The sequence below is a fragment of the Acipenser ruthenus genome, chromosome 8, assembly GCF_902713425.1.
Source record: "Acipenser ruthenus chromosome 8, fAciRut3.2 maternal haplotype, whole genome shotgun sequence".
NCBI lineage: Eukaryota > Metazoa > Chordata > Actinopteri > Acipenseriformes > Acipenseridae > Acipenser > Acipenser ruthenus.
In genome coordinates this window covers 10934881-10947376 of record NC_081196.1, presented here as the reverse complement: position 1 = coordinate 10947376, position 12496 = coordinate 10934881, and the positions used below count along the sequence as shown (strand labels likewise).

Sequence of the window (12496 nt, the reverse complement as noted above, 5' to 3'; positions counted from 1 at the left end):
AAATGCCTGGAAGGATCATCAGTGAACACTGCCATTGCACAGTTTGTCGTATAATTCATTTTACACTTACTCCACCTTGAATGCAACCCTGTCCTTTTTAATTTTTTTATTATCAGCAACGTTGGTGTGGGCTGGATTTATAGACTGAATGTTTTCCACACGTACTTTGGTGTGACTCGTTGATGGGGTAACCAGATTTTCAAAGCTCAAATAAATAACTAATTAGTCTAATTAACCTTGTTAAATATAGGCTACTTAATGGTTCTTTAAATAGCCATCCTCTCACTCTTCGTATTATCTTTTTTTTAGGGTGTATAATTTGTGGCAAATAGTTTAACTTGCCAGATTGTGTTATATATGTATTGCTACTTTGTTATTGTATTAATAATAATAATAATAATAATAATAATAATAATAATAATAATAATAATAATAATAATAATAATAATAATAATTTGTAATTTGTAATTCTGTAGATCGTCATTAAAAATACATGTATGTTTTGGCATTTTTTCTCCTTCTTTTTTTACTTACTGCGTCAGGCTCTATTTATTGACGTTGTTGGTGTGGTTTAACCTGGTGGATTCGGGTGCTTGCAACCTGTCGCTGCTCTGCCTAGTGTCAGGGCTAAATCCCGCAAGAACTCAACAGCTATGATATTACCATACTGCACTTAATTGTAGATTCATATTGAATATAAACTAAATGAAAATGCACAGCGCACTGAGAAATAAGCATGTATGTCTGTGTTAATCACTTTCCTGTTTTAGCAACACCCTGTTTTTGCAAAGGCTGTCGTTGGGCAGAACTTGTTTACAGGCACATTACTGTAAAGGCTGGTAAGAAAAGCACAAGTCCCAAGGTGTCTATGGCTTGTCAGAGCTCAAGTCCATGAACCCTCAAGAGGCTTTACTGTTCCCTGATTCTTCCTTCACTGCCACTTATCTCACTTAGGCACATTGCATCTCAAAGGGATGAAGTGTCACAGCAGTTCTTTCCTCACTGCCTGTTCTCTTCGTACTCTCTAACATGTCACCTGTATGTAGAAATAACCCCTTACGTTCAGCGAAACTGGGAAATACTGCGCTGAACTACCCAATTATAAAACAGCAGACTGTGAAATTGTAAAAAATGTTTTGTACTTGTAAATTTTCAGATGTTTCTTGTAATATTTTTAGTGAAAGGATACACTAAATCTTTATATAACTAATACGTTTGTTGTTTTTCACCTGCTTAACATCAGGTAGTGTGGACAATATTTGCTGGCTAGTAGAAAATGGTGGTTATTTGAAAACTGATAAACTGTCCTATTTCAGTAGTTCTGCTGTGCTGTTATTTTTACACTGAGATTAGCTCATCGTTTTGGAGGGCTATTCTCGAAGACCATTACACTCGTCAGACCCTATGACCTATGATTTCCATTAACTACAAGAATAATTGGTTTGCACACCAGCACCAGTGCCTTTAACCTTAAGTAGTTATTGATACTGTTTTAAATTAAAATACATGTTTGCTACTGTATAACATTTGTTTCTTTCAAAACTGCACATTTGAGACCTATGATTTTTTTTATTGGCGTGCAAAATAGTAAGATTTCTGGAATTTTGTTAGCTACAATTATTTACATATCTAATAATACATATCTACAGATTGTGTGTCCAAATTCAACTTTCCAATGAATGAGGATTTTTGCTATTTTCCATCTGTAAGAATAATAATATGGTGGTCAGAATATAAATATAGAAAACCATGCTCTCCAGCGACTTCACCGTACAATTAAATAGAAAAGGGCTAAGCAAGACAAATTGGACTCACCCCTCTGCATAATAATGTTAAACAAGCAGAGCTATCGCATAACAAGCTAGATGTGCGGATATGAGCCAAACATTAATGTTGATTTACAGAAGTGTTTATGTTTTACAGAATAAATTAAATACATGAGCAATTCTTGAGTAGCCTATTTAGGTACTTGGTGCATCTATAATTAAACCAAGATAATAACAATTATACAAACAATAAAGAAATGTGTCATACCCAAAACTAAAATCAATGTAGACATCCGAGTTGGGTTTAATTTAATTTGATAAATTGCAGTGTCTATACATCTCTGAACAACAAGAAAATCTAATTAATAGTTTCAGTGTCATTCAATGACAGTAAATGACAACCATATGTTATCTGAAGGTAGATATTGCACTACTAATATGTTTTTGTAGATATAACTTGCTGTAATCCTTACTTGCTGCATCCTATTGTACTTTAGTAGTGTTATTTGCACTTCCTGTAAACTATGCTGTATTTAGATATTAATCTTGGATTGTAATACTGTCCTGCCCTGTTACACCTGTTGCATTAACCCCAGGATGACACTTATCTCAATCATCAGAACCAGGCCACTCCACAGGTAATGGGTGAATAGCTATGTCTGTTAGACAGACCATTTGCTACCGGACATCATTTCCATTAACTTTCAAGCCACTGTTAATGGAAGGCCTATATTGTAGTATCCAAGTTTGAAAGAGTAATAATTAAGTCTAACGGCAAATTTAAACAGTCCAAATACATTACAAGAATACCTGTAAAATGTACTGGGCCTTGTTGTGCTGTTTCCAATCTTCCCACATCAATTGCATGATGAACTAGGGGTGTAAATCGTTTAGAGTTTAAATGTTTAAACGTTTGTAAAGTGTCTACTCAGTTTTTTTAGTTTTTTTGTTTTTTTTTTTTTTACTTCCTACCTTTATCACCAGTCTGCTTCTACTGAAGCTGGATCTAGCTTGGAGGAGGTGGGGCCCAGACATGCAAGCGAAATGTTAGGAAATGCGATCAAATTTGGGATGAAAACAAAACACGGTTGATTATTGAGACGATCGCAAATGACATGCAATCAATTTCAATTGTGGAGGATACCGGATTCAACTTTAATGTCTTTTGTTGAGCCAGATTACAGATTCTGGGACTGAGACTTGAGCGATGTTAATACGTTTGTTTTTTAGAAGATTGCTTCCATTTTATGTTAATTTTTCAGTTTTTTGGGTCTTTAAAACTCACCTCTTAATAAATAATAAGTCTTGAAAATAAGTCGGTATTACTTCAAGTAGCACTTTGATGCCTGAAACAAGAGGGAACGGCAACAACACAGCACTAAAACTCTTTCAAGTAAGGTAAATTTGTTTAGAATTGAAAAAGAATGCATGTGCAACATTATGAACATTAAACTATGATACTGGATCTTTAAGACTTCTGGTCCTTCTCTGTAAAACAGAGACCCAGAAATATGGGTGCTTTTGCATTCCGATTTGGGGTGGTACAAAGTGGACATAATCATCACTTGGATGACCAACTTCAAGTAACTACCAAGACTAGGAAATACACCTAAAATGCTGAATAATATTTTGAATTAAACTGGTTCCATATTTAATATGAGACCATGGTCGAGTTGATCGACCAACTGTACAGTAAAAACAAAAAACATTTCTACCTCTCCTGTCCATCTCATACCTCTGGGAGAAACTGGTACTGACAACCTGAAGAGCAAGATCTTCGGATCTTAGAAACATAAACCTTTTATCTGGAAACTTAAACTATCTATAAGCTTCATATGCGAGATTGGAGATGGTGTGAAGTAGGAAAGACCAAAAGTAAATATAGTAACATACTGTATTGTATAGTTTGCACTTTTATATATGACAGGTACTGGAACACATTGATGTAAATTCTGAGCAATAATACATTTAAAACTGCCAGTTATGCATTCTTAAATGCATATGCAAACTATCTGTCTGCAGTAGCGTTGGTACCTGTGGTACAGGTACTGTATTACATTATGTGGTGTTTCAATGAATTCTGAGTGCATTGGCATTATGTGTTTGTGTGCTTCCATTATGCTTCCTACTGTATGTTAAAGCGTAATTCAATTAAATAAATATGCTCAGATGGTAGATGCACCAAAGATTTCAAATTTGAAATAATTTAAAAAATCTTTCTGTCTATCCCTAAAATAATCATGTACAACAAAGATGACAACTTTCTATTGTAAGCCATTAATACGTATTTTATTTTCATATTCTAATAATAAAAAAAAGAAGCTCACCACACATCATGGGGCAAGTTTAGTGTAATACTGCCTTTAATGTGATCGCCGAAATGTAGGTATCCCAAAATGGACAGGGAGATGTACAAAGACGTGACAACTCCCATTCCAATGTTGAGTGCTTGGGGGAATCGTTTGGTTTCTTTCATTTTGTTTTCCAAAGGAAGAACCTGAAACAGAAAAATCAGAAAAACACTTAAAAGTATGACCAGTAAATCTGTACTCTAGGTACAGATAACAAAGGTGCGAGGCGATTTGAATAAAGAGTTTGGGTTTTGGATTGATTCCTAAAGACAACAATACATTATACTGCATGTCAACTCAGATATGTTTTGGTTTGAAAATGGTGCACTATCATATATAATAATTTAAATAAGATTTACTAAATAACTGCCGGTTTTGTTTGGCTAGTTTGTTTTGCATTTGTTGTGGGTTTACCACACTTGCAACACATACTTACTAAATATCTTGGTCTCTCTATAATACTTCTTGTTAAACAAATATTATATTATTTACACAATCTTACCTAAACTAACTAATATTGTATTTAATACAGTCTTGTAAATAAGTGCCTTTGGGTTGGATTTAAAATGCATTGCAGGAATCAAAACTCTCTATTGAAATTGTTATATTCCTGTAAAATATACTCCCCAAGGTTATGAAAAAGCACACATTACTTTCAGGCTTTTCGAAGCAAGTAAAGAGCAGCAAGTTATCCTTAAATAAACAGTTTCAAAAGCAGATAGTACTGCGAAACAGAGTTTTTAAACAATATACTCCACACAAAATGAACTTCACAAATACCAGGCAGGTCTAGATTTTTAGGTCTGTTCCCAACAGCCAAATTATTTCAGAAGCTCCACACTGACTGAAAGTCAAGCAAAGTAAAGCGTATTACAAAAGTTATATAAAAGTAATATTGCTGGTGTCGAAGAGCTTGGAAGAATATGAACAGAGAGTCTGAAACTTCTAATTTATTCTAAAAGTAAACTTGGATTCCCTGTTCGTACCTCACACCTGAGCAATGCTGTTGGAATTCTATTTGCCTGTTTTATTTTCTCAGTTTCTGTTTTTACTGCCTCTTAATGGACTCGGTTGGATTACCACAACAAACATTCGCTGCTTTCATCCTTCACGGTTTGCTTCATGCAGTAGCTGAGACGAGTGGAGCCCGGAGGTGGAGTGGCAGCAGCTATGAGCTTATCTCTAATTCCAATGCAATGTACATGGATGTACTGTAACGAGCATTGAGCTACCCTAAATCAGCACGTACCCCAAAGAATCGCAACTTGTATGGTTTGGACAAAATAGTCAGTTTAATAACCTTCTGCTGATGCAGGCTGTAACAGCTTTACAGAATGTAAAACTGAAAAGCTGGTTTCTAACGAAGAACAATGCACAGAATGGTAAATTACAAGAACAAGAACGAAAAACATGATTGTGGAAGACAACAGCTTTGTAAGGGCACATGTTAATTCATTCTAGCAGATAAAGCTTCACATAATGTACTGCATTTACTTAAATGGGGTTAACTAACCCCTGAGCCTCTGGCTATTTTGAAAGCACAGCTCAACTAATGTATTTGTTGTGATGTAAACATTAATGGCACTAGGGGACGACTTAAAGAGGCTGCCAAAAATCTGCAGACAGCCTTGTTTACTGTGACTGAAATACTGTCTGGAGGGGTTTTCTCTGCCTTTGAAAGAGAGAACTGATTGAGTTTTTCGCAAACTGTACACTACAGACCTAATCTTCAGGCACTACAGAAATGTGTGAACACACATGGAGGAGGTAAATAAAGTAAAAGCTATATAGTCTTTTGTTTTGATACCTCAAACATCTTTCAATTACCACAACAGGGATAAAAGTGCATACATTTGAGACTCTTCAACAAACACTACAAATGTTGATTAGGATTTTTTTTTTTTTTTAAATCCCCCTCAATAGTGCTTTATTAAATCAGACTGGAGACTTTGGGACTGTAAATACCATTCATAATTCATAAGTTCAGTTTGCTGCTGTTTAGAAAAGAGGGAGAGATTTAAAGGACTGTTTGTCTGATTTGCCAGAATGACTGTGGCACTGTACAACTTAGAGTAGCAGTGGAAGTTGCTTAGGATCTTACAATAGGTTTCTTCGGAATGCATTAGCATGCAGCATATATTATAAACTAGGACACAGTCAATTCAATGGTTTTCTGAAAAGTAATTTCATGTAATGAAAACACAGTTTTCACAGCAGGTTTTCCGAGAGCTTTCCAAAAAACAGAGCAATTGTTGTCACCAGCAAGTTATTTTTGCACCCGCAGAGAACCGCATTTGACATCCAAAGACATGGAAAGTGGGAGGTGGCAACCCCTCGTGGCTTGAGCCTGAGCAGGACCGAGTGAAATATTCAGGTCCAACTTTTATAGAAGTTTTTTTTAAGTGTTGACTCGAGTGATGCAAGGAAGGCAAAGTGGGTCATTCTTTAACAAAGAGTCTCCAGCTCCCTATGTTATAGTTAACTGCACCACCTGCGCTCCACTGCTCTATGCTTGTCTTACACTGTATAGCTACAAGGGGGCTATGCAGCTTCAAACTTCCTAACATCTTTAGAAGAAACATCTCTCTTGCTTAACCGTGTAATGTCTTTCTTGTTCCTACTTTTGGTAATGCAAAATATGGAATTAGCATTTATAAATATCAGTCTGAATGTCATTCTCTTAATTGTATCAATAAAAAATGTATATATTTTATATTGCATTATCAAAAGCAGGAACAAAAAGGTATGCAAAAAGTATACAAAACTGCTCTCAGTAATGCTATAACTGTGTAGCTGTTGGATTAACAAGATACAGTGTAACCCTCAAGTAGCCACAAGATGTGAAGTGTGTGTCTAAAAGGTATTGACAATGTCCACCCAAGGGACTTTTTCGACCTAAAAAAAACAAGGCCGAATGGCCTCCTCTCGTTTGGAAACTTTCTTATGTTCTTATGTACAAGAATAACCTAGCAGGTGTGCAGTTGGCAAACAACATCCAGGCAATCTTTGCAGCCAAGCTGTTTTCCCCTCTTCATTGCTATCATTGTTTGGCATCCCACATGCCAAACAATTGAGGTGGTACAGTACTTTCTGAACCAAAACAACCTACTTACTCGAAGCAAGGATATAGGTGTACTTAAAAGTCTATTTAATTTATGCTATCACCAAGAACTACTCTGTGGACTTGAATGACCCTAGCTTGCTATACTGGAGAGTAGTGTGTCTGTTAACCCTGGTGTCCCAGTTATATCCCAATACAAGTCAATAAAACTCTAGTCTAACTACATTTTTCCTACCCAGGCTAATTCTCAGTTCCACTATCCTTGAAAGGACCTGCTCTTCCTGTAACAAGTAGTGGATCTATCCAGCATTATCCTCAATCAATCAAATCAATGTCTTCCATATTTGATTCCCTCCCCTTTTATTTTTTGCAGTTTCTGTGTGTTAAGTTACACTCCGTAATGTATATTATTCATTTTCTTTTTAATGTGCCATTATTTGCTGGCCATTGACAGTATTTAGATTAAACTTTATTATGTATCATCTGTAGAGAAATCCCCACGAGGCAAACACAGATGGCAAATTATGCCTGGCCAAGACAAAGACTGAGAAAAATACCTCTGATGAAAGTATACAACTACATTTAAATGCAAAAGGATGTCAGTGATATAAATTAAACCTCTCATAGCAATTGATTTCAAAGTGCCATTCGCTTCCTGAGGAATCTGAAGAGAAGCTTTTACAATTTCAGCATTTTGTTATTAGGTTCTAATCAGACCCTTGTATTTTTCTACTTGCCAAGCAATACAGTACACCCTCGCTATAACGCCCTTCATTATAACAAACCTGGTCCCTGGACGAATAAAACAATTTAAAAACTGCTAATATAAAACACACATTGTCAACATCCCGGTCTGTATGCACGGGATGCCCCCTCCACAATGAAGTCTACTCTTTTGTCTTAAGAAGCACGTGCAGTGTTTCTATGCCTCTGAAACGAAAATCATTTCATGTTGCAACAAAGCTAGAAACTATATTGATCATTTTAAAAAAGCAGTAACGCAGGCATATCTGTCGTGAATATAGGTCATCAAAAAGCACTCTGTTTTGGGGCTTGTTGAGCAACCATGCGACAAAGCAAAACTGATTAAAGAAAAAACAAAAACAACAACAAAACTTGAGGATCTGATGAACGGGCTGATTTGGAATAAAAGATCAGTGGGATTCTTGCATGTTGGATTAAGATTTGGTGCACTTTGAAAAGATTCATGTCAGACTGATTTTTAATAAATGTTCAGCTTCAGTTTGGGATTTTTGCTTTTTGTACTGCGTTTCAATTCTTTAACAAATAGGATAAAGCAAAGGCAGAATACTGCAGACATGAGACGGACTGGTACATGTAATTCTACTTTTATTCACTCTATCTCATCTCATTAACTTACTCCAACAGTTTATTATTCATTTGGATTGTCCTTTCGCTATACGGGGTTCAACCCAACAATTAATCATTTTGTATGTTGCTGTAAAGGATAATGCAGACACATACTACTAACTGTTTTCAAATCCATTTCTGTTTAATTGAATCCATAAACCTCTGGGAACCGGCACACTTTAAATTAATATGCACGGCTTCATTTCATTTGCACTTAGCTCAGGTTTAAAATATTGGTCTCTACATGTATGCTAGTATTTAAAGAGGGTATAACGGTTCACTTACATTCACTATGAGAGTCTTATATGTGCAGTTTTGCAAGAAAAATTGCTACATCAAAAATGTATTTTCATTTCGAAAGAAGAAAACCTGGTGCCCTAGTAACTTAACCTCACGTTTATAGCTTCTTATAGCTGTGCGATATGCACTAAAGGCTTCTCTGGGTACTTTTTATTGCACTGTGTTCCCCATGGCCTGTTCCGTGCTTGTACCAACATTCAGCTCTCTACATCAACTAAGTAAGCTGCATACAGCATGTGGATATGTATATGTTAGGATGGACCTAATAGTGACCCTTTCCATTGCCAAATTGGGGAATTGGGAAAACCAAAATAAGCTTTCCAGAAGCCGATCATAGTTCTCATCCAATACACCTCACTACATTATCCAAAAAGGGAAATGTTTCCAAAGAAAAGTAGTTAAGAAAGTGACATGTACTTCCCAAAATGTGTATCTATTGTGGCTTCGTTTGTATTCGGCATGTTATCTATTTCTTTTTGTGGAAAACAAGCAAAGCCAACTTAATAAAATGCCTTTCAAATGTGATGCTACAACAAAATATAATAGTACAAACTGCCTGTAGAACCTACTAGAAAATAAAGTAGGCAGATCATGAGGCAAAGTTATCCAAAGGAGCTTGATCATGTGAAGCATTGCGTGACAATATCTGCAGCATATAAGCACATCTATTAGTTGACCATAAAATAAGTAGAAACAATAATGAATCAGATTTGAAAATGTTCATGACAAGGGGGGTGATTAGTTGGAGCATCTGTGTAATCTGAGGACTGAAACTGTGTAATCAAGGATCACTTTGCCACACATCATTAAGGAATGGCAAACATCCTAGAAAGAAACCACAGCTTGATGTGCATTATGTGCAAGCAGAAGCAACTACTGACTGAACATGAAAAAATGGTTTGAGTTACAGTAAGTAGATATATTACTGATTAACTTTTGTTGTTTCATCCCAGCAAATTCCATCTGTGTGTTCAGATTGCTAGAGAAGAAGAAAAAAGTCGCTCTTTTTTAAGACTAGATATAAAATTACTTTGAATCCCTCTGAAAGAGATTATCAGGCTTCCTAATTCATCCAGGTCCAACCAACACATCTTGTTAGAAAGATTAAAGTGAGGAGATAAACAGCAGTGCTGTGTGGGGTCAGTGCAGCAGTTACTGTACTTTATAACTGCTCTTATCTGTAAAGTGATATTGTGTAATGTGATTCTTTGTATTGTGATATTTTGTAACAACTGTAAGTTGCCCTCGATAAGGGCGTCTGCCAAGAAATAATAATAATAATAATAATAATAATAATAATAATAATAATAGTGTAGGATGTGCAGAAAGCCTGTTGCCTGAGAAACAGTCCAAACCCTCCTGTAACCCATCTTATCAAAATGATTCAATATACAAGGCTGCAGCATTTTTCCAACATCGTCTGTTTTCAACATTCATTTTCCTCCATTGAAACAGTTTAATTGGTAGTGACATCCTAACGCTAATTCCGTTAAACACAAGATTTACACTGATCTCCTAGCTCCAGGCTGGACATGCTAATCGCACTATTGACAGATATCCAGGCATCTGTCATTTACCATGACAACACACTTCAGTTGCTTCCGAGTTGATTAATAGGCCTGTTCTTTTGAGCGAGAGCGTGTGTACTTCTCAATCAATAGCTTAAGTGCCGACTTATAGATCATTTCGCCAATCAGGGAGCTGTCCCAACTTGTGTGTGCTGCAAAACTCTCAAAAATGTATGGGATGTACCCAACAAAAATATTTGGAAGTATACATGGAAGCTGAGGGACAGAGGCAATGGCTATTCTACAGTCAGGCACAGTGCAGGACAGGCCCTATGTGACCTGCAGGACCAAACTTTACTGCTATTCACTATTGGGCATCTTCCCAGCAGCAAAGTTTCAACAAAGAAAGATAAGAAACCATTGGCATAATTTACTCGGGGGATACAGGGGACATGGCCACCCTCACTTTTTCAATGATTCAATGCAATGTTTCATTATACTTGTTTATAACATATTTTATTATTTCACACAGAATAATCTTCATGCATGCCACAGCTACAGAAACTACCAACCCCCCCCCCCCCCCCCCCCCCCACCCCCCACCCCAACACACACACACACACACACTTTTGAAACCAAAGTTACGCCACTGTAAGAAAACACTTACCACCCCTATTCCTTCAAAGGCAAATATTGCTGTTCCAAAAAAGAGCGGCAACTTCTTCCAAGCAGCCACTAGAGGCAGTCTTCGAGGATCTCCCATATCCTTGAAAGGTAAAACAAAAAGCATGCTGTTAAGTTTCTCTGCATAGCATCAGATGTGCTTTACACAATGTTTTTCAGAATTTCTTCTAAAGATACACTTGCTGTTGTTACTTTTGTCTAAATAAACAAAAGCATAGCAGCATATCAAACATTTTAAAGCTAATAAAAGCAAAAAGAGGGACATAAAATATAAAACAGCAGTCATCTGTAAAATACACTTTTGTCATTTTTTGTCCACCACCTTTATATGCGAATTGTTTTTATTTTTTTTTATTTTACAAAAACAACACATGCAAAAAGGTAATCTTACAATGCAAACATGAAAAACACCAATTGCTTCATATTTTCCAAAAAGACATGCCTTAAATATATCCTAGCCTACTGGTTCAACATATAGACATGAGATTCTTGATATAAATCCCACCACTGACTTATTGTAAATGAATAATATTACATTTCTATTATCCAATGTACCCATGTTTAAATGTGGTCATTTAGTATCCATTGCTCATACATTAAAAGCAACATTTTCTATCTCCAAGGTATCAACTTTAAGTAGATATTGATACTCTTGAGGGGAAAATACATAACCTGTATCAATGTTATTAATGTAATGCTGTGATGACTAGAGGTCATCGTTTTTCTGTGACAATGGCTTTTTGTCTGTTAAGCTGTGAAGCAAAATAATTGGCAATTTAATGGTTTAAACATTTTACAAGCAGAAATCGCCACTTTTTTATTCACTTGGGTACCTTGCAATGAAAAAAAGAATTTAGCAGCTAATCAAAATAATATAAGAAGCAACAAAAAGAGTGCATAATTAGAGAATAGGCATTTGACCTTGATAGAAATACACATACCAAAACGGATTCTGTAGCCAAGAAAAAAAAATTGTAAATACACAACTATTTACTCCTCAATTATATTAGCACCATCTTTTGTGAAAACCAGTAAAAAAAAAAAAAAAAAAAAACACTGTTGACGTTACCAAGCTAGTATAAGAAAACAAGTTAGTTATTTTTGCTTGTTACAAGTTTTGTAATTTTAACAGTAATTTTTCCCTTTCACAAAAAAATAAAAAAATAAATAAATAAATAAATAAATAAATAAAAAATAATAATAATAATAATATATTTATTTGTATACAGTGCCCCCTCGCTATAACGTGGGTCTCGGAGGACACACAATATGAGTGTTGTAACCGAAGAGTGTTACACACAGGGGAGTGTGTGGGGGGCGGCGCTGGACACATAACGCACATCTGACTAAAATAGAAAATAACATAACTCCCTCTCTATAATGCACATATAGTGAAGCAAAAATGTAACTTTCCGTGAATTAACCATGCATAAAACACCATGTAATCAACACTAT

General features: G+C 35.8%; 1 protein-coding gene across 4 annotated transcripts in view; it reads right to left on the bottom strand.

Annotated features, from left to right (window-relative positions):
- Positions 1 to 12496, bottom strand: part of LOC117406835 (neutral amino acid uniporter 4-like) — a 125684-nt gene that overhangs the window by 99540 nt on the left and 13648 nt on the right. For all 4 annotated transcript variants that reach the window (XM_059028481.1, XM_059028479.1, XM_059028482.1 and 1 more), the window contains 2 exons: positions 11025 to 11123; positions 4094 to 4263 (listed from right to left, as the gene is read on the bottom strand). In XM_059028481.1, the coding sequence (XP_058884464.1) occupies positions 4094 to 4263; positions 11025 to 11123 (269 nt within the window). The remainder of the gene's footprint in view (positions 1 to 4093; positions 4264 to 11024; positions 11124 to 12496) is intronic.